The 22947-nt window shown below is 41.0% G+C and overlaps 1 protein-coding gene across 1 annotated transcript in view; it reads right to left on the bottom strand.

Moving 5' to 3' along the window:
* The window catches only part of kcnn3 (potassium intermediate/small conductance calcium-activated channel, subfamily N, member 3), a 76897-nt gene that overhangs the window by 17400 nt on the left and 36550 nt on the right, over positions 1-22947 (bottom strand). Inside the window, exons 4-7 of the mRNA XM_077576314.1 lie at positions 18259-18555; positions 15192-15313; positions 13265-13406; positions 5006-5116 (exon numbers count right to left, since the gene is read on the bottom strand). Coding sequence (XP_077432440.1) covers positions 5006-5116; positions 13265-13406; positions 15192-15313; positions 18259-18555 — 672 coding nt within the window. The remainder of the gene's footprint in view (positions 1-5005; positions 5117-13264; positions 13407-15191; positions 15314-18258; positions 18556-22947) is intronic.

Genomic DNA, 22947 nt, shown 5'->3' with positions numbered 1-22947 from the left:
GACATCTCGCATGAGCAATTAAAACCTCACACGCCATCGACTCCGGGGTTATGTTAACTATTATCAATTAAGATTTTAAATCCTATTACGGGGAGAGGAACACTCAGCTGAACTGAAATTAACCCTGCGCGTTGTGTTAGCTCGTCGCTGATTAAGTCTCAGCGTGCATCGGCACTTATTGTGATGTCATGATGACTTGCAGTTGATCGGACTGGCACAAGTATGATGTATGATTCCAGCAACAAGAAAATTTGCAATATGAAAAAAAGACTTATGTATAAGCTTAGCTAAATTAAATTTTAAAATTTAAATTGATTAATAATTAATTAATTAATTAGTTTAGAATAGTTCAAATTTTGATGATTTGGTAACAAAAAACAAAAACATTCGCCATCTCAATACACAAACGCCTACAAAGAAAACAAGGTAAACCTCGTAGCGCTCCTAAAGAAATATAATGCGATCGGGAGAGTCACCCTCCCCCACGCCGTGCTCTCGTCATTCACCAGACGCATTAAAGAGTTTTTGATCGTCACTTAAGGAACACTACGAGGCTTAGCTTGCTTTCTTTTTTGGCGTTTGACATTGCTTGGCAGAAAGCCAGCCGCCAGAAGCTGCATCAAAGCCTTCTATATGCTCTACCATAAAAAAAAAAACATAAAGAACGTATAAATACGTTTTTGGGTTTGAACGAGTTAAGTTCCACCTTCACACCTGCACTTCTCCAGTTTAAGAGACAAGTTTGCGCCGTTTTCCTCCTCCTCGCTTATCACTGGGAAGCACTTACATTAAAAACAAAAGGAGTTTGGGCCCGTGAAGTCGTTTTCACTCACAGAAGAGACTGCAGTCTGTTAAAGTTTGGCATTTTCAACTCTGACTGCGTTAATTGAACACATTACAAAAAAAAAATTAAAAATTGAACCGATTCCGATTCTAACTGAATTCAGTCTTTGGGTTGATTGGAGTGGCGATGAGTAACTGTTCTGCGAGGCAAAAATATTAGTGTACTGTAAAATCAACACTAACCAGTGTTGACTTACTTACATGTTAAATTCCAACTGCCGTTAAGGTTTAACACTTTTTAAAGTGTTGTTTTAAATATTTTAGTGTGGACCAATATAGGCACTTTTGAAGAGCTAAATATAACTCTGTAGGTGTTGAATTCACATTGTTGACTTTGCTGCGTGTTCAAGATTGTCTCCTCAGATCTTATTGTGTCTGCAGACCGTGCTCGCCAGGATTTACGTACTAAAACAAAGCAGAGCAGGCTCCCCAAGTTTTCACAATGCACACATACCCACACCAACGTGGTCCAATAGCCACGGTCTCCACTAATTGGCAATCCGTTCTTGTTCATCCATTAAAAGGCGACACCATGCCACTGAAGTAAACGGCACGGGTCCCAGTGTAATTCCGTTTCCCTCGGTGTATGTACAACGTCGGCAAGATGGACAGGATGTCAGGGGGAGTCTATTGTTGCATTATTCATCATTACAGCCTTGAGAGATTGTATTCTCGTGTTGCGCTTATATGACGGAGAAAGGCCCCGGCGCGTGTAAATCGCGCGCACAACAGCTTCAATCATTAGTCGCTCAGTGATGGAGGGCAAAAGACAATTACCGCCGCGTAAACCCAGGACCCTTTGCAGGAAATGTCACCGTGACGCAACACTCCCGGAGTGTGTTAATTGAGATCACATCACTTTTTAAATTGGGTGACATTTCTGCTGGGGGAAAAAAATAAATAAAAAATTCAATATGCAAACAAAATACTATACTATAAGCTGGAGAAGAACATCCCGAGGGGATGGATGAGCACTTACAGGGGAGCAATGATGTATTTATATTTCTTAAAAAGCCCACACATGTGCCTAATGCATGGATTACAAATGGCTCTGGGCGGATTTTTTTTTGCTCTGTTCACTGTTGAATCTCCAGCAGCAGATGACGGATGCTGCTGAGAGCTCATTCAAAAAAACAAACAAAAAAAAAGAGGCATTTATTCAAGAAATATGAAGAAAAAAAAAATCCAAGTATTTAATGAGAATTGACACAAATACTCCCTTATGAGCACTGCCTAAATTGTCAAACACGTTAAGGATGCCCAGAGGACCACCTGACAAACGTGTCACAAAGTCATTGATCGTCCCTCATCGCTCAGTCTCCCAAATACTCTGCTGCCATAATGTATTCTACATATTTGATACCGGGCGCTATTTTTAAAACGTGGGTCTTTCAATTGTATGAAAAATTGAAAAGGGCCAGAAGAGCGAAGAAAGGGAGGCCAAATGGTGAAAGAAAAGCCAAGAGCAGAAGATGACAGATTGAAAACCAGGGACGGGAATTTACAGTTAAAAAGACAAATGTCACACTTGTGGAAACGGGCCGGGAGAACCGGAGGGAAATGCTCAGTGATGGAAAGACAGTAAGACATTTAGCGAGCCAAGGAGATAACCTTTTATTGCTTCCACGACGTAAAATAACACGGCGCTGTCACGGCCAACCCCGGGAGCGATGCTGTTGTTGTGGAGGGTAAAGGAGGCGTAGCGCAAGGACAAGCTGTCAATCCCCGACTGGCGTGGAAAACACACAACCAGATTGCTAACCGATAAATGCGCTCCTCTCCCTTTTCTACTGAAAACGGATACAAAATATTTTTAGATTTATATTTTAGACTTCTGTGTACATTTACTAGAGTGCTCCTGCTGCTTTACTCATGGTACATACCACCAAGTTTAAAACCCACTTACCGTAGCGGCCATACAAAACCTCCCTCAAATAGATATCCTTTATTTTCCCGAAAAAGTGTTATTATCTAGGTTGGAACAAGTCCTTGGGTAATTTGAGTACCTTGATTTAAAAAAAAAAAAAAAAAGTGCTCAAGGACTTTTTGTTTTTTCCTTAGGTACCCGTTTATTTGGTGTACATAGTCAGTTAAGCTAGCCGTAGCTTTGCTATGCATGATGGTAACACGTTGCCAACATGGTGAGTAGGCAACTTTGAAATGAAATCTTCACAAATACAGTGATACGTGGAAATTCAGGGAATATGCTTTTATTTTGAAGTCGTTCACGGTAGGGTGTGGAGGTGTGACGGGCGACGTGAGTCGACAAGTTTTTTTTTTTTTTCGGAACTAGAAGTTGTAGCACAGTTTAAATTTAAATTGCCATCACATAATCCTGAAATCATGTTCAATCTCTAATTAAGGATGCAAAAAAAAAAACACTTTAATTAATTACGCTGACATTGTAGAATGTGGCGCCTGTTCCCAGCGTTAGCGGCTAGTGGCTATCAACTAGTTAGCTGCTAAGCGAGTACGCTGGCAAGAGCTGTGGGACATATTTTCAACGGCAGTTAAATAGGCAAAAATGACTACAGATTGCCAACAGCCTGACACAGTTGTAGTCTACTATTTATTTATTTATTTTTAACAAACCAGACTCACTCAAACGTGCGGCACTGCGGCTTTAGCTGGCAAAATCGCTACTGTGTTTCTGACGTCACTTCATCTCTCAGCCCAAAATCTCACTAAAGTTTCTAGACAGTAAAGTACTGTGTTGATTATGTTGACTATCAAAACATTTAAACCAAGACGTTCATTATGAAGTAAAATATGCTTTTTTTTTCCTCTCTTTTGTATTCATAATTGTTCTTTAAAGGATCTTTGTGCAGTTTTTCCACTTTTTTTTTTTTTTTTTACTCGCGACTGCCACCTCTGGCCCAAAGCGTAACTGCAGCATCTGTGTCATGCTCGCTCATGGTGCGCGTGCGCGTGCCCCTCCCCTCCCCTCCCCAAAGAAACTGTGGAGTGTGCAGGGTCTCCACACTCTAATATAAAGGGAAGATAAAAGCTGATAGGTGCAGTCAGAGTAAAACAGCTTTCACATGACCTTTTTAAACGGCACAATGCACCTTTAGCCAACAAAAAAACGAAACAAAATGTATTAATCCGAATACTTGATAATTTGACTTTTCAGTCAAAATATTCAATAGCTGCAGCTCTAGTTATTACCATACTTCAGGGTTGGGCAAATTGTAGCTCACACTGGGCGTGGCCCCTGATTAATTTTTACTGTAGTGAGCCCCAAATTTATTTATTTTTTTCTTAGAGATGTCAGCCATGAAATATTACAACCACAACAGCAAATTTGAAGATGTTGCATGAGCTCCAAGACAAATATACGGTAGCGTAGTATTAAAATCTTTTAGTGAAAACACGTAAGTTGGGTCACTCGCATCTCAAGGCACCGGCGTACTGTAAAGACATACCAGAAAAGTTTACTGTAATCATTTTGAAACTAACAGACTTGTAGCCTGCTCAACACACTCCAATTTACTCAGCACTCCTCTCCCCCCCTCCCCTCCCCCTCCCCCTCTCTCCTCTCATTACTTTTTATATGTGTAGTCTGTTAAGATAATGGGGACGTGTATGTGCTCATGTGGCTTGACTCAACAGTCGTTAACTGGGAAAAAACGGAAGCCAAAGCACGCATATCCCCATGAGGAGAAAACGCTTAGAACCACTCAGCGCCGCATCAGAGTTCACTGACCGATACGTGTCGTTCATTCGCAGTTAACGGAATCCAGAGTCACGCCCGCACGCTGGCCGCGTCATTGGCCGAAGATTCGCGAGTGACAGAAAGCGGCTTTTCCACTCTTAGCTTGAGCTGAGCTGATTGGAGAAAGGAGCGAATCAGTTCATCAAGTGATTCCATTCGGCTCATCTGCGAGAGATTCGTTTGTTTGAATGAATCGTTTGCAAACGGCGGCCGTGAACACTACATTTCCAACCCTTATGTTAAACTTTTGAATTGCTTTACAGATTTTTGGAAGTAACTTATCCATTATTGCCGCTACTAGTGTGCCATCCATATTACTGAGTCATCCTTGCGCATCTGCGTGAAGGTCTGTACCTTTTCAAAAAACACAACAAACTAAATGTTCTCGCCTTCACACGCACATTCAGCGAGACAAGCACAATGACGGCACACGAGGCCTTTACTCACCCTCTTGGTGAGCTGCGTGTCCATCATGAAGTTGTGTACGTGCTTTTCGGCCTTGGTTAGCTCCAGCTTCCTGGCTACCACGGCAACCACCAGGGCCGTGCAACCGGCACCCTGCAAGAGAGGGGGCGGGGGTGGGAGATTTGAGGGGATATAGATGGAAACAGAACAGAGTCGGTTGCTAAGGAGGAGCAATCGGCTAGTTTGACTTTGAGAATTAAACCCCAAGTGAGTGACAGGGGAGCACAAACACGGGCAAGACGGCGCCAAACAGAAGTGCTAGGAGAGAGAGGGAACGAGAGAGGAAAAAAGGATTAGGTTGGAGAGTTCCGTTCCATTTCCGCAGTTTCTCATGTCGACAAGCAAGCCAAGTCTATTTTAACTTCCAATCCATCTGTTGTAAGATCCCTCCTTCCATACTTCTCAAATACGCATCCGAGATTGACACTCCATAATGTCATTTAATGGGACGCCGCCGATCTTAATTACACGGTGTCAGTCGACGGGAGGCTCGGATGTCGGGGAACGGGCGCTGGCAGCTTTGCCGAGCGGCGGCGCTTGAGCGCTGAAGAGGAACATCGGGAGGACGACAGACTTAGTTAACTTTCAGATTAGATACTGTTTTCAATGGGGACGCTGAGTGCTGGGAGGGGGGGGGGTGGTGGTGCATGGAGCAAAAGGAGGAGGGATGGAGAGAGGGAGTCAAAGATAAAGAGAGCGGAGTGCTGCGAGTGCATACAAATAGCAAAGGCAGGATGAATCCTGGAGGAAGCGGACGACGGTGGCGAAGGAAGGCAATGTTAATGAGGTCACATATCTCCTGATAAGCAATGAATTAAGATTAAGCGCCTTTAATAAAAATGTATGGCCGCCTCCTCCTTCCTCGCAGCGGGAGAAGAAAGGGGGAAAGGCATCCAATAAGCACAAGTTTGTTCCCCAAAATAACTTTGCCCGGGTTCAGTCAAATGCAGCACAGCAACAACAGGCATTCGTGCCCATGTCTATACATTCATCCACAACCAACGAATGAATAAAATATGATGTAAGACGATGGAAACCCACAAAGCGTTCATACAGGTCTAAACCAATACTAGAAAACAGATAGGTATGGAGTTTTTGAGGCCGATATTTGACAAAATAAAATTCCGATAAAATTATTCATTTTTTCGGCCACACTTATAACAATAAAGATTTGAATTACAGGTATAACATTTGACTGGTTTACAATACTTAGTCTTTTAGTATTTCATTAACTTTACAACAGAGATAAAAAAAAAAAGATTAATCAAGAGGTTAATCACATGGCTAATTTAATTGGATGATGTTAGCTCTTTAAAAATCGACAGTAATCAGCCAATTTTTTGGGGTATGTTTTTTTTTGATGAGGGGAGGTTTACTAAAATAGGCAAGAAAAAAATACTAGAACTATTATCATCTGATTAAATCTGACTAAAATGTTTATTTATTATTATTGCTGTGCACTGTAAACATTATGCATAGTTTGAACATTAGCAATTCACTTATAAGACGAAAAATAATCAATCTATTGAAATTCATTGCAAATGCGGTGAAACTTAAATACTAAATTGTACCTAAATAAATGGTTTGAAATACTAAAAGATTAAATGCAAAAAAATTGTAGAGGTGTGCCTTGAAATACAAGTTCAATTTGTTCCATGACCATTCTGTTTGAGATACGAGTGTTTCAGCTGGAAATGCGATTAATTCATTCAAGCCACCCCCCCCCCCCCCCCGAAAAAAAAGCATATCATATTTTTTATAATGTTTGTATAATAACATTTATAAAACTGCAACGCTGATGCTATTCATTAGCCCGTCGATGGCATTTTGCATTATCTGTTAGCATTAGGCTAAATGGACTTTCAGAAAGCAAAGCTATGTTGTTGCTTTAAATACATAACGTACTACTTATTGTTTGTTTTGCATAAAGGGAGCCCTTCCATTAGTAAAATGGGATGTTTATAGCCTAGTCTATCTTCTCTGAGCACACTAACTGACATCACTCACAAGGCCACGACCCTTAAATGCACACAAACAACACGACAGCTGTCAAAGTGATTTTTGGCTGGTCCCAACAAACAGTGATTACATATCATAAAAGCAGTTTTATTTCTTTGCATTTGTGTTGTGTTTCATATAGCACACTTTCAAAATCACTGCTGTAGATGAAAAAAAAAAGCTCCGATGAATTGCTGCAGCACAATATGTACAGCACAGCGTGAAGCTCTGCATGTGCAATTGTGCCCTGTGGTCCGAATCAGCACGGTGCTGATTGCTCTATCCAGACATTGTGCATACACGTGTGCAGGCGTGCGTGGGTGTTTTTGTGTGCACGCCCACGCGTGTTGGATTCCGGCGGGGTTCCCTGTGCAATCTCTGCAGACGGACTGACGCGAGGCGAGCCGCTGTGATTTGTTTCATACGGTCGAGTGTTTCCCCTCGCTTGCTCTGCCACGGCACAGCCATCCGCACTCGCTGTCAGAAAATGGGGAATTACCATCTGTGCCGCTGCGCGACAATTACAAGCCGCAAGGAGACAATTGGATCATTTTCGCTTCAAGAAATAGCTTCTGAAAAGACACAAAAAACAACCTGCATAGACAGGTAATAATGTAGACATCGGTCGATTCCTAGCTACCTGCCAAATACTTTACTCACCAACTCATTCTATCTCACTACCTTCTCCCAACTACCTACTTACTTACCTTACGTACCTAATTAAATAACCAACAAATTTCTACTACTGACCAACCAACCAACCAACCAACCTACCTACCGGTTCTGTCCAACTACTGTACCATTCTACCCTACCATATCATTCTACTGATTGACTTTTAGTACAACACATAACTAACTACATTATATAGACAATATTTTACTAGCTACCTACCAATCTAGTTAACTCACTAACTAACTTATTCTGCCCACCAATCTTCTACTAATGTCTACCTACTTATTTACGTCCATAATTAACTAACCAACCAATTCAACTACCAACCGATGGCCCAACCTGCCTTCCTACCTACCTACTTCTGACTTTATCAACTGAAGTCTACTACCACCTTACCTACGTACCCACCTTACTAATTTAGTCCATGAACCTTCTATTAAAGACTTTACAGTGTACACTACCTACCCATCCAAAATAATTCAGACTACCGACTGACTGATAATAAATAATAATAAATAAACGACATAATGAATTACTTGTACCTACTTGACTACCCAACTAGCTAACAACCCAATTACTACAAAAACTACCAACTTACCCACCTAACTTTTTCTGTCTACTAGCCAACATAATAAAAATACTACCTACCTACCTACCTACCTACTTTTGACTTAACAAATTGAAGAGTATTAACAGCCTGCCTGCCTACCTGCCTGCCTACCTACCTACTTTTGACTTAACAAATTGAAGAGTCTATTAACAGTCTGCCTGCCTGCCTACCTACCTACCTTTGACTTAACAAATTGAATAGTCTATTAACAACCTACCTACCTACCTACTTTTGACTTAACAAATTGAAGAGTATTAACAGCCTGCCTGCCTGCCAACCTACCTAGTCTATTAACAGCCTACCTACCTACCTACCTACCTACCTACTTTTGACTTAACAAATTGAAGAGTCTATTAACAGCCTGCCTGCCTACCTACCTACCTACTTTTGACTTAACAAATTGAATAGTCTATTAACAGCCTACCTACCTACCTACCTACCTACCTACCTACCTACCTACTTACCTACCTACCAATTTGCATTGGCTACCTACGTAATTCACAAACCTCTTCTGCTTACCACCCTCCTACAAACATCTAGCTACCAATCTAGTCACCCATTATTTATGCATGTAAATGTACATAAAAGTAAGGTAACAAGTCTGTGTAGAAATATTTTTCATTGAAGCTACAATAAAAATGCCTGGACAAACTTTCTGGTGTGACAAGATTTTAAATGCACCGCAGTACAGTACTTTGTAAATCGCCTCGACTTGCACAGTCCATCATTTCCCCGGCTTGCAAACACCTGGTGCACCCTCGCGCGTTGCCATAGTAATGACGGCGAGACTCATTAGAATAATTCAAAGGAATCCATTTTCTTCCCTTAACCTCTCACCCAAAGTGTAACCTGCAATCCTTGGCAGGACTTCACTTGCGAGCGCCGTTTTCCCTCGCACACTCCAACGCTCATCACTCCTCCTCTGATGAGCGGTGAAAATAAACCACTCTGGAAACTGATGAGGGTGTTTGTGTGCGACAGGGGAGGAGAGCGCGTGCACTGTGTGTGCGTGCGTGTGTGTGGGGGAGTCCTCTTTAAGAGTGTGTCAAGCACAGTGTCAGTACCGTGTGGAGGATGCAGCCCGCGGCGGCGGGCGAGTACGGGACGTTCAGTATCCTCCCCACTTGTTTTGCCGCCGTTGCCCGCTTCGCTCACTCAACGTTTGAAGAGCGCTATCAAACATTTAGCCTTCGCCGAGGTAATAAGATTCAGTCTTAATTGACAAAAACTCCCCGCTGATTCAATTACATTCTTTTAATCAGCATCTTCACATGTGCAAACTAGCAAGAAAAAGCTACGTTGAGCGGTTGCTATTCGCTACACTTTTTATGGATGAAGAATGGCAACGAGATAGAAATACAGCCAAATATTGTATCATCTTTTTAAAAATAGTATATTGTTACTGTAAATGGTATATTGTCAGTTTAAGACGATTGTTCGACGAGTCCAGCCGCGGGTGGCTAGGATTATCTATTATTATTAGGATTTATTATTAGGTCATCTAGCCATGACTACGTCGACGATCAAAATGATCGACAATTAATTTCATAGTTTTTTTTCTTTCTTGAAACTGCTCGTGTCTGCCTATTTGTAATGCAAATGCACAGTAATGGTAAGCCGTGAGATAAAAAGAAGCATTGTGGCTAACGCAGCATCATGCTAACTGTGTTAGCAACAGAATCCACAAGTTAGGGCATATTTCACCAAAAAAGACTTCATGTGACAGAAATCTGCCTTTCATGTCAGCATAGTTTCCATTTTTGACATAGGGGCCATTTCTGGAAGCTAGCATTAGCATTAGCACACATAGCTCACGGTGTGCGGTTGATGTAACGATGTAACATGATGTCATGTTTTGTACGCTAGCATATTGTAGCTTCTACTATGGATTAAGGAGACAGGAGTCAGTGAACTCATCAATAAAAAGACAGCTAAAGTATGGCCGTAATGACGTCGAAAGAGTGAAATATGTTTTTTTTATAGTTATGGATAAAGTATTCATACTGCAACTATGCATAGTGTATAGTTTTTGGTTCCATTTTAAAATGCTCTAAACATTTATAGCTAAAAATGTCCACAGCCTCGCCTTCAATTTCAAATCAACATGTCAGGAATGCTGGTACAAGCAGCAAAGTTTCATCAAAGTTTAATTGACATTGGAGTTGTCTTTATTTTAAATGTAAACATATGTTAAAGAATTGAAGCTGTGAGCTAATAATGGTTATATAGGAGCAGCTGCTTGTTAAGCAAGTTAAGCCTCGTAGCGTCCCTAATGAAACAACATGCAATCGGGAGAGTCACCCTCCCCCATTGATCTTCCCTTTAGGAACGCGACGGAGACTTACCTTGCTTTCTTTATAGGCGTTTCACATTGCTCGGCAGCGAGCCAGCCGTCATGCTACGTCACTACGCACTGAATGTGTTGCGACGTAAATAACAATGGCGGCAAATAAAGTTCCTACAAAATGTATTAAACTTGAAATGATTTTTGAAAAATTGATCTCATAGTTATGTTAGTAACAACCAAATAAATAATCTAGCGCAAACTTGTCATGACAAGTCGGGGTTCCTTTTAAGGCACACCTGTGATATAATCATGCTGTCCACCTGTAATCTGTGAGGTGGATTCTCTTGGCATTTTGACATATTTGTGATAAATATTTGAGAGAACTTTTGTGTTACACATGAGAAGTCTTCAGCAAAAACGGAAGTATTGAGTTGATATTTTTGTTGAGAGCACATAAATGCATCACGATGAAAAAAAATAACCTTTGAAAGAGAATGTCATCTCATTTTTGTGATGTTTTTAAAAGCCTGAACTTTGCAGATGCATACAGAAATTTGAGATATTTTCCTAAACATTGCCTGTACTTAGCACAAAATGTCTTCTCCATAAATAATAGCTTGCGCTCATAAAATTCCCCTCTGCAAATTCCTAAATATAAACAAGTGGCTTCAATTACTTGAAAGTAAATGGATTTGAAAGCATCGCCACTATGAATTTGCATTTTTGAAGAAGAAGAAAAAAGCACTTCTGAGAAAGACAGCTGACGCGCTCGGAGAAACAAAATCATTCTGTCATTCAGGACGTTAATACGATTAGGTAACATATTAAAAAATGCATCATCCCCAATTGAGACACTGCGCAGTGTCTCGCAATTAGCCTCCGTGTGCTACATGTCCTTTGAGGAAACCAATCATAGGTAACATGTTTCCTTTCAATCCTCTTCCCCTTTGCCTGACCTTGCGTAATAATTCAAACCCGACAGACTTTTTTTTGGGCCATTTGCAATGACTTCAAAAACCTCACGTCGGACTAATTGTCTCCCATCGCTCCGAAAGTAGACGCCGAGCGAGCAGTCGGTTTGAGGGGAATCCGAGCAAGAGAGCGAGGAAGTGGAGCGTTGAAAGGGACATTGACAGACAGACGGTGGGTAGAAATAAACAGCGGGCCCGGCACAGGATGGAGGAGGAGTAGATGGACAGCCAGGGAAGTGAAATGTGATAAATAGGAAAAGATGGGACGGGAGAATGAGCGAGAGAAGTTGAGAGTGGGAGGATGTGACACCCTGGAAAGGTGGGACCTTCATTATGCAATCAGGACGCGTGCGCACACATGAACATTAATGGCCTCGATCTTGTTTGTGCACCTACGAACGCACACGAGCCGGCTAATTCACGAGGGGGCTGGGGGGGGGGGGGGGTGTTCGTGTTACACGAGCAGCACAATTTCTCAGGCGAGGGACAAAGTGCGCTGTAATCTGTTGACCTTTTGAACGAGGCAAGGACGGCGCAGGGAGAGATGGTACATGTGCTGCTTCTGTTGGCCTCCAGGGGGCAGTGTTGTGCACCCATGCAGATGAAAAGACGCAAAGAAGACCATTGTGATGAAGAAACGGATCCCAATATATGACCGGATAGCCGATAGGCCAAGATCTTTGAAACCGCGAGGCCGCCATATTGCTCCTCCCAAGAAACGTTTCTCTGCATACGATCCTATGCATTTACAGTATCGAAATTGATGTTTTAAATTTATTTCACATAAACAAGAGAACTTCAGACATATTACAACTTAAAATTAGAGCTGTCAAACAATAATTTTTTAAAATCAGATTCATCACGATTAATCGCTTAATAAAAAAAGCCTTTTTCATCTAAAATTTCCCCGCCCGACAAATTTGAAGAGCACTGGTTATGTGTTAATTCTTTTGAATTAATATTATGAGGACGTCTTCAACATGTTCTGATCCACTGCACACACTCATCCTCCTTTTTTTTAATATTATAATCAGTTAATTACAGTACTTGCATAATTTAAAATGGAGAAAAAATTACCCCAATATTTTGACATGAACAAATATTCTAAAATCATTAAATGCTTTATTTTAATGCATAAAATTATGTTTATTTCTCAAACACAACCTGTGCTACCTTAAACGTAGCCATCCGCTGTCACGCTAAAGGCTAATCTATGGTCAAAATGAATCTGCATTAATTCATGATTAATGCGATAATTTTTTGGTGATTTAATAATCAATTATCGCTTTAACTTTGACAGCACTACTTAAAATAAATGTTTAATCTATATGCTTAATGATGTTTACAGCAGGAAACTTCAAGGGTCTAAGGAACTGAGCGATAAAGAAAAAGGGGGTCTTCAAAGCAGCACATACCGTCCACTTGTTAATCTTTTTTTTTTTTTACCTCTTAAAAATAGTGACCACTTCCCGCAACCCCCTACCCCAGCCCCCGGCCCTATACTAACTGCCTACGAGCTGAATATGTCTAATCTGTACGTATACCGTATCATTTATAAAGTGGTCTGCTCGCGAGATGGGAGGAGCAAGATGGCCGCCCTGTCGCTTCAACGGCTTGCACGGGTGTGTATGGGCTATTGGCTTTCCAGTCATATATTCAGATCAGCGAATAAAAGTCACTTAATCGTATCGCTAGTACCCACCATGATTCCAGTGAGCAGACACACTCCTTTGCCACAGTAGGTATGAGGGACCATGTCCCCGTAACCGATGGACAGGAAGGTGATGGAGATGAGCCACATGGCTCCCAGGAAGTTGCTGGTCACGTCCTGTGCGTCGTGATACCTGCACAACATAATGCACATGCGGCTTCAATGTGCTCACAGGGTAAAATAGACTCATATTTTGTCATTTCTCAAATTATATAAATCCCAATATAGAATTTTTCCTCGCATGAAATTAATGGCACTTTTCTATTTTTCTATTTTTCTATTATATAAAATGCGTGTCTTGTATAGAAAACACAAACAGATCAATTTCAATGAATAAATAAATTCTCAATGGCCCCGCCTTAGCAAGTACCGATACCGTGAAATCAGGCCGACATGATAATAATAGCTGGTATCAGTACTCAACCAGCCCTAATAAATAAACAAGGGAAGAATTATAATGCTTAAAAAAATCTTCTAAGAAAAATAAAATCTAATATTAAAAATTGCCTCTATAAATAAAATTTACTAGCATAGTTTTTTATGAATGAAATGAATCCTGATTGAAACAATCTACAAACAATAAAATAGTGGGGAAAAAAGTTACAAAAATAAATAAATAAATAATTGTTAAAAAATACAACATATGCTTTAACAGAGTGTAGCAGAGATTCTTATAGATTTTTTTTTAATATTTAATTTTTTTAAATTAAGAAATAAAATTTTAATTCCTTAAAATTGCAGGCAGAGAGATGAAAATCTACATGAATAAATAAATAAATAATGAAACTAGCATACTGTACATTTTTAATTTAGATATTAACTCATTCACTGCCATTGACGGCTATAGACGTCAAAAATTCATTTGAACTATTTCTATTAGTTTAACATTTTTTCCCACTTTTGTTGACAAGAGTATGAAAACCTAAAAATTTTTTATTGTACATTTAGAACAGATATAACATTTAACTAGTGTAGTCATGTGATTAATTACAATAATTAATTTTTGATAATCTTAAAATAATAATAATAATTTATGGCAGTGAATGAGTTAATAGCCAATATTGACAATATTATATAAATAATATATTAAAAGACAATATTGTATTTTCAAAACTTGAATGCATAACTATAGTAGGTAGGCGAACATCATTTCTGATTCACGATGGCTGCATAACAGTGCAAATAAATCTAAATGTAAACGCGTGTCGGAGAACTCCAACAAAAAGTATCGGACGAAGCCTGGCACACTTTCCTGAAAGCGAACACAATGCCTAGCCGCAGCTGTTTTCGCTCCAATCTGTGTGCTCCACACACACACACACACACACTCACAACACTGTTACCATAGCAACCAATCCTGTGCAAATCGGACACAATGTTGTCTTGTCAAAAAATATCCATCAGCAACACATACTGTCGATTACTGTACGTCCTTCAATTGTTTGCCGAGCAGGTCGCGCGAACGTCGCCCGGCTGACACTTTTTGCACCTCGTTTGACGCCCTCTTTTTGTCCCCTTCATTAGTTTGGCTAGCAGAGGAGAGGGAATGCCAATTAAAGTTGGATGCCACCCAAACGAGGGCTTCCCACCAGCAGGGCATTTATGCATTTAAATAAGCTTATTAAGCAACGGATAATTCCACACATTGCCTTGTTTTTGCCCGGGAAGAAGTTCAAGTGGTGCATTAGGAAGGCTGCAAAACTTCAACAAATCGGATCATCCATCTTGAGGAGAGTTTCAAAATCCTTTTTCTTCTTTCGTGTTTGTCCTTGTGCAAACTCGTACTGTCATTGGACGGGAAATACTTTTGCACTATTTATTGAAGCTCATTTGTTTGTCTCGTTGACAACAGCTGGGTTGATTATGGTCCAGGAAGCATTTTTGTATTCATTCAATATATTTATATCGTACTACTGACCTCTCGCACACTCGTACCGTCCAGGCGGCGATGATCCACAGAGAGATGCTGAAGACCAGCAGCACCGTCCCGGGGCAGATCGTCATGAGCGTTTTCATGACAAAGCGCGTGTTAAAATGCACCTGCAACACATCCACAACAACAAATTGATGACATTGAAGTATACGTCGATGTTCAGAAGTTAGCCACGTCATTGGCACTAACGTTCCCTAAATTCCTTACAATTGTACGTTGAGGAACGTTGTCCTAAGGCCCCGTCCGGACGGATCTCGTACACACGGAAGCATTTCAAGATTTGCGTGTGTCCAAAAGAAAACGCTTTAACAGCTGTAATGTAGGGGCGTGCCAAAAAATCGATTCTCATAAAGATCGCGATTCTCATTTAGTACGATTCAGAATCTATTTGAAATGCCCCAAAATCGATTTTATTTAAATTATTTTATACTGTCTTCCCTTTGTTTGTGTGTGCCTTTATCGGGAGCGCTGTTCATGTTGTACTCGATTTGGCCACTTAGGGGCAGTGTGGTTCCACGCGGTCTGATACACTGTTAAGTTGTAGCCACATTAAAGAGTAGAAGGAAAAAGTCACGATCAAGTTATTCCAATAAAATATGTTTTTTTTGCAGCGTGGAGCCGTGTGCCGCGAGTAGTGTGTTACTTGTGCGCAATATTTTAAAAACATTGTGGTAAAAGTAAATTGTTAGTCTAAACATCACATGTCTGATTAATATAAATTTTGGGGAATATGAGTTAAGCAGCAAAATCCATCCATCTCAGGGGGCGGCCATTTTGCCACTTGCTGTTGACTGAAGATGACATCACAGTTGCTCAGGGCTCAGGCAACAACCAATCAGAACCCACCTGTTTTCTGAAACTGCGCTGTGGCAAAATGGCCGCCGCCTGAGATGGCTAAAAACGGCTGCTGAACTCATATTCCACTAACACAATATTAACCAGAATACCGTATTTAGACTAGTGGGGCTGGATAGAACATATTATTGTCAAATATATTGTCAAATGGGTTGACATCCCCTTTAACTTATTCACTGCCATTGACGGCTATAGACGTCAAAAATTCATTTCTATTAGTTTTCCACTTTTGTTAATAAGAGTATGAAAACCTTAAAACAAATATTGTACATTTAGAACACATATAAAATTTGTGATTAATTGTGAGTTAATTATTGAAGTCATGCGATTAATTAGAATTTTAAAAAAAATAAAAAATAACTAGTTAACTCATGATTAATCACTAATTTTATATCTATTCTAAATGTACAATAAAAAAATTCTAGGTTTTCACAATTGTTAACAAAAGTGGAAAAAAAGGTTAAACTCATAGAAATAGTTCAAATGAATTTTTGACGTTTATAGCCGTCAATGGCAATGAATGAGTTCAAAGTGCTACTGTGTACATGCAGCATGTCGCCATGGTTACGAATACAATTTGACACACACAGCTTGAAGCTTTTGTCCTTCCTGGCAGCTAACATGGATGAATTTGCTTTAATGGTGTGACTCGGTACATCTTGGAGTGACCTTGTGAAGATTGCAGTCATTTTGCTTTGGGCTATAAAGACTTACTGGGGAAGAAAAAAAAAAAAACGGATGTGGCTGAGTCCGTATATCATATACAGTACCATCTTCATCCTGGGTACACTTTTCTTGTAATTACCTCCACCAGGGAGGTTAGCTTTGTATCTCTGTCTATTTGCTTGTTAGTAAAGAGATGTAACAAATTGCTGGGACAGAAAATCGGACATTTCCCCGCCTTTATTGTTTACAAAGATCCTCGACACGCCATCAGATCTCGTCGTTTATATTATTATTCATATTATGAATCATTTGGTGCCCACATCGTTGTTATGTGTCAATTTAGGTTAGATGGTCAATTCATGGCAGTTTGTTTTGAAAGTATTAACTTTCACGAGAGAAAAAAATAAACGTCATCTTTCTATATCCTCGTCATCATCATTTAACGCCATTAAAAACCAGCACTGATTGCTTACTGCGAGGCTCCCGCCACATCCCTTCCACCACCTCCATCTTTTCTTTTTCATGGCCCATTTGAGCCGCATGTAATATCTTGTTCCCATTTCAAGCTCTCATCTCATATTGTCTTATGAAGGATTCCAAAGTGGCTTACGTTTCCGGCGCAAAAGGAAAGACGTGTGATTGGGAGGATGGAGAAAGAACACAGATCTCATTTGAGCTCAAGGGCTTTTTGACCTTATCGTTTTTGTGCAGGGCAGCAAGTCGGAAAAGTGCTTCGGGCGTCCTAGTTACATCGTTTTGAAAGTTTTTTGGTCATATAGTTTAGGCTTATGCTAAAATAAAGGAAAAATGAACCATGAATTATTAGGAAAGACAATTTATTTATCTACTTCGATTAGAGTGTTAACTTCGATTATTTTCATCCAATCAGATTTCAGCCACTGTGTTGCCATGCCATTCTAATCTGCCCAAGGCAGATAGCGACATTAGCAATTGGATCTTTTCTTTGACCACTCAGATTTAAAATTTGCCAAAGGCCCAGCTGGCTGGCCCAAAAATAACGTCAGCATTGTTCTGTCCTGTGATTGGTTGGTTCAAGCAAGGCAACTTCAACTAGCAAAACTACACATTTTTAGCATCTCTGGTGAGTATGATCCATTATATTTACGTTTTTTTATATTTTTGTCTTGGTAAATATTGATTGTTTGATTGTGCTGTATATTATATACCTGGCACAGCTGTGTGCTATAATAGGCAGATTACCGGGTTTGACTGTACTGTGGTTTTAAAAGGTCAAGGTCTCAATATCCACTAAGACTGGCTTTTGAGGCCACATTTTTTTGTAATGGCGGATGGAGGGAGCATCAAAATGAAATACTGCAAAAACCTTTTTGCTCTGATTATTGTGCATTGCCCTAAAAGGAGAAAAAAAAGAAGGTGCCAGCGGGTATTAATTAGCCCTAAGGACAACATGAGTAGCCCACAAGTCGACTCTTTGCTAAGAAAATGTAACATCAATGAAAAAGTTTGGCCACCCCTTTGTTAAATGTCCTTCCCCTCTTTGACCTCTGACCTTATTGAGTGCCCCTATACTCCTTGACGAGGCGTCGGTGAAGAGTTTGCTGTGCAGGAGCATGACCCTGGCGATGAGGTAGAGGCGCAGGAACATGGGCACGCTCAGCACCATGTCTAGGTCGGCCTCGGCCTGCGACGGCGCGTACGAGAAGGCCAGCCGCGCCCGCCACTGGAACTTGAAGTCGCCGGGCACCGGGTGCACGGCCGACACCAGCAGCTCCAGAGCGATGAGCAGAACCCTCTCCATCGTCATGGCGATGCGCCAGTCGTCCGCCCCGTTGTCGATGACAAACAGCTGCGGAGACGGGAGGGATGTCACAAGAGGAGTCCGCTTAGCAGCACACGTGATGGATGCGATGATTTCAAGGCAGCTATTTTGAAGGTTGTAAACGGATCTCCATGTGCGTCGATTTAGCATCGGTGCGGCCTCATTAGCACAACACACAAGTCTCGCGTCGGGGCTGCTTAGCAAAAAACAACAACAAAAAAAATCAAGCGCTGCTTATCTCAGTACACTCTGAGAAGGGATCGGCGTGACCCTTCCTGTTAATTGTACATCTTCCCCCCCCTGCTGGATTTGGATGTTTTTGTTGCTAATTGCTGTGTTAATCTTGATGTTGTTATGAAAGAGAAGCACTAAAGGAAGGTTTCATTACATGCAGATCTGAGAGGGGGGATGGGGGGGGGGTGCTAATGAGAGGAGGAGAGAGATGGATGAAGAGGAAATGAAAAGACAAATAATAGGGCAGGAGGTGAGACTGTTCTGGGATTCTGGTTGACATCTGATTTGTTTGGATTAAGAAACAACTTTCCCATTAGAGGTAACGGAAATTAGATTTGCCAACGGATGGGAAATAGACAGAAGTTTTCTATTGTAACAAAAATAATATATATTTTTTAAATTGTGATACATAAATAGAAACCTATCTTTTTACATATATAGTACTAGGGGTGTGAATTGCCTAGCACCTGGCGATTCAATTCGTATCACGATTCATAGGTCACGATTCGATTCGATGCTGATTAATCCCGATACGAATCTATAAATTGATTTTTTTTAAACTCAAATTTAGAAAATACTACTACTTAAAACACATTTCGTTCCCAATTTGTTGGAATTTAGATGTTTCTGGGGTTGGTGAAAGATTTTGGTTGGTAAACCGGTGGGTAGTAGGTCTGGTTGGTACTGGATTTCACTTTCCTTTGTTTTCTTTGATCCTTCCTCGGGTCTCCTGACAACCTCACGACTCAAGCTGGATTCGGTATTCGGTTTAGGTGAACGGTATGGGATTTTTAATAGGTTTTAGGTAAATTAATGAGTACACACACACACACACACACACACACATGGACATGCACATACTTCGAAAAAAAAAAAGAAAAAAAAAGAGAGAGCAATGACGATGACATGTCGCATCGATAAGATTACCAAATGAATAATACTGAGCTCTCTCCAAAAAAAAAATAAAAAATTTTTAAATCCCATTTCGTTGACATGACCAGCAGCCGCAGCCTAAAACATGATCATCATTTCATTTCAACGTCGATGATGATCATCAACTGTTCGAGTAAAACAAGCTCCATTAGTCCCGCAAAAAAAAAAAAATAAATAATAATAATTCCATTGTAAAACTGTCACAGAGGAAATGAATCTACGTGTTTGTAAGAGCATTAGGTTAAATATACATTGTGTAATTCCCTTTATTGATCATGAATTTTACAGTAAACTTCAGCTGGAGTGTCTTGAAGCAAGCACAGGCTAATTTTTTTTTTTTTTTAAGAATTCTTTGCTACCTGCCCAACTGCACACTCAAGGAGGACAATATATAACGTATGTGGCATGTATCGAGTGTTGAAGTATTGACGTTCAGTATCGCCATCCCTGGTTTCAAAACGCTTGTAAAGAAAACATAATACGTCTCCTTTAACACACAAACACTCCTAATACATAATATGATTTCATCAATTTCGCACGGCCCTCAGAGGACTTTCCCCACCTGCGCTTCTGAGCGCGAGAGTCTTGGCAACAAGAGAACCGTTATAAAAATAAACGCAAAGCGAGAGGGAATTGATATCCCTGTGGCAAAACATCCAAGCACACACTTTTGTTCTTTATTACGCAGCTTGGCTTACATCCCTGCGCAGTAAATAAAAGGTTAATGATGAAAACATTGAGTAAACGCTCAAAAGCAACACCTCTGGTACTAAAAATGAGAAGACCTTGCTGCTCTTCTTCGAGTGTTTTGAGCCTCTTCAGGAAAACAAATAAAAAACAGATTTGACCAGAAGTCCGCGTGGTCGCCGGCATTTTTGACGACGGATGACAAATCCCCGCCATGACCACCTATGGACGCACGCCCGATAGTCCACCATTAAAGCAGTAGATGGCTCAGCAGGACGCGTGTCTTCCAACACGTGCGCATGCCGCTAACATGTGCACAGACACGCTAATTTGCCGGCAATGGGGGGAAGCCATCAAGCCGGCCAAGGGTCAAACGCTGGTCCTTGCTTTTCCGTCGGGACGCGCGCGCGCGCGTGTGTTCGTGTGTGTTCTGTACCCGAGCGAGGGCGTGTGCGTGTGCGCGGACCCAGCCTCGTCATGGTGACGGTTGCCACGGCGACAACATCAAAGAGCAGCCGAGCTTAATTAGGATCCCCGGCGAGAGCGAGGGAGCGGCGGGAAGACGGCAAGGAGAGAGGGAATCAAAAAAGAAGACGGGAGAAACACGTTTAGAGACGAGGCCAAAAGAAAGGGGAAGGAGATGGAGGAAGAATGATGGAAGAGTGTGTGATAGAGAGAGAGAGAGAGAGAGAGAGAGGAAGACTGGCGGTTTCACATTGTAACATTTGGAAGGAGCGCTGTCTTGACATTTATATGTTTATGTCGGTAAATGAATGACACGCCTAAGAAAATTTAATGTTTCAAAGTCTAACCTTATTTAAAGGGGGCATCATATGGAAAATGAACGTCTAATTGCTTCTATACAAATAGTTGGGCCTCTCAAATATCTGCCGACTCATCAAGTGCAAAATTAAACAGGTAGGTATGCACAAATACCAATATCAGCAAAAAGTGTATATGTACTCGTAATAAAAAAAAGAAAAGGAAAAAAAGAAGCTCAGATGTGCACAGTTTGGCAGTTCATCAAAAACAATCCATGTTTTTTGACACTCCCAGTTGACGTGTACTGTAAATCTAACATAAAATAAACAAATGCCTTGTAAGTTTTGATGGCTTTATGCTTTCTTGCGCTTGTTGTTCATTTTAGTCGAGTACTAACAGCAATTGAAAACAAACTGTAGCTTTTCTTCTTAGTTGTGAAATGGCGGGAGTCCAGTAGCATTACAGGGCAACATCGCCACCTACGGTTTAGGAGTGTCAAAAGCCCTTCAAAGGTAAAGCACGGTCATTTTTCTTAACTAGTAAATGGGTCCCACTTTTGCTGATGTGGTTCAAATTTGGTAGCAATCTGACAGATTATTTCTTTTTAATTGATTATTATTATTTATTATTATTTAATTTAAGTAATTTTTTTAAGAAAGGCCTGGAAATGGCTACAATAAACTCAAACTGTAAACTTACAAAAAACAAAATGGCTGACCATCTTTCTCTGTGTTTTTGTGGTGTATATTCCTAACGCAACACTTCATCATTCATTCTGTTTCGATAAATATATATGTTGCATTTTGTGTTTATCGAGCATATAATGGCATACTTTCCCCACACTTTCCAACCGACACTGCTGCGTGAGTTTCAACACTTAACTTTTTGAATTGGAAATTAGACATGATAAGTTCTACAACCTTAATTGGACAGCCTCTCCATTCATCCTTTTTCCTGCTTGACAAGGGAACAAAAAAAAAGTGAGGTGGTCCAGATTTCGCCACAAGGAAATGAGCACCCCCCCCCCCCCATTGCCCCCCTTCTCCTCCCTCCTCCATCCCACCTTCCGGTCCTGTCTTTCCCCTGCTGCCTCCTGCCGCTGTCGGTCTTTTCCTGGCTAAACCGCCACGAGGAAGGGATAAATAATTAAATTCCATTAGGAAAGTAATCTGTCAATGTGAGTGAGTGAGTGAGTGAGTGCCACTGCCCCCTACATGACCAAAATGGGAGGGAAATGAGTGCTGGTGCTTCGACGTTTGGATGCGTGTGCGCGTGCGCGTGTGGCCAAAACAAACACTCGATAAGCTTGGACACGCTAGCCCGAAAGGGAACGCTGAGCAAAACCCCACGTGTCTTTTGTCGCTTTTTAACGTTAGCAAAATGTGACAGCGGAGTGCAAAGGGCGAGCGACGCGAGGACACCAAATGAAGAGTGAGCCGGACAGAAGGAGGGCAGCGCAAAAACAAAACAAGAAAAAGAAGCAATGTGCAAAGTGTCACTTTGGACACACTCCTGCACCTTCCTGCGGTGGTGACCTTTCACCTTTCCTCCTTCATCCCTGCCTGAACTGCATCCAGGCCTTGCGGCCATTTCAGCCAGCTAATCAGGTTAAATCCCTCATCGCGGAAGCAGATGCAGGGCTGGACACAATCTGCTAGATCCACATATACACACACACACACACACAAAAAACACAGGTGCGAACTTTACACAAACACCCAGATGGTCTCGACAAGTAACAAGTTATAAAGAACAAGAAGAATATGCCAGCAAATTAGCCACAGGGTGGTGTTTCCCGAAGGA

The sequence above is a fragment of the Vanacampus margaritifer genome, chromosome 9 (assembly GCF_051991255.1).
Source record: "Vanacampus margaritifer isolate UIUO_Vmar chromosome 9, RoL_Vmar_1.0, whole genome shotgun sequence".
Lineage (NCBI taxonomy): Eukaryota > Metazoa > Chordata > Actinopteri > Syngnathiformes > Syngnathidae > Vanacampus > Vanacampus margaritifer.
The sequence above is the reverse complement of the archived record's forward strand: the minus strand, read 5'-3'. Positions and strand labels throughout refer to the sequence as shown.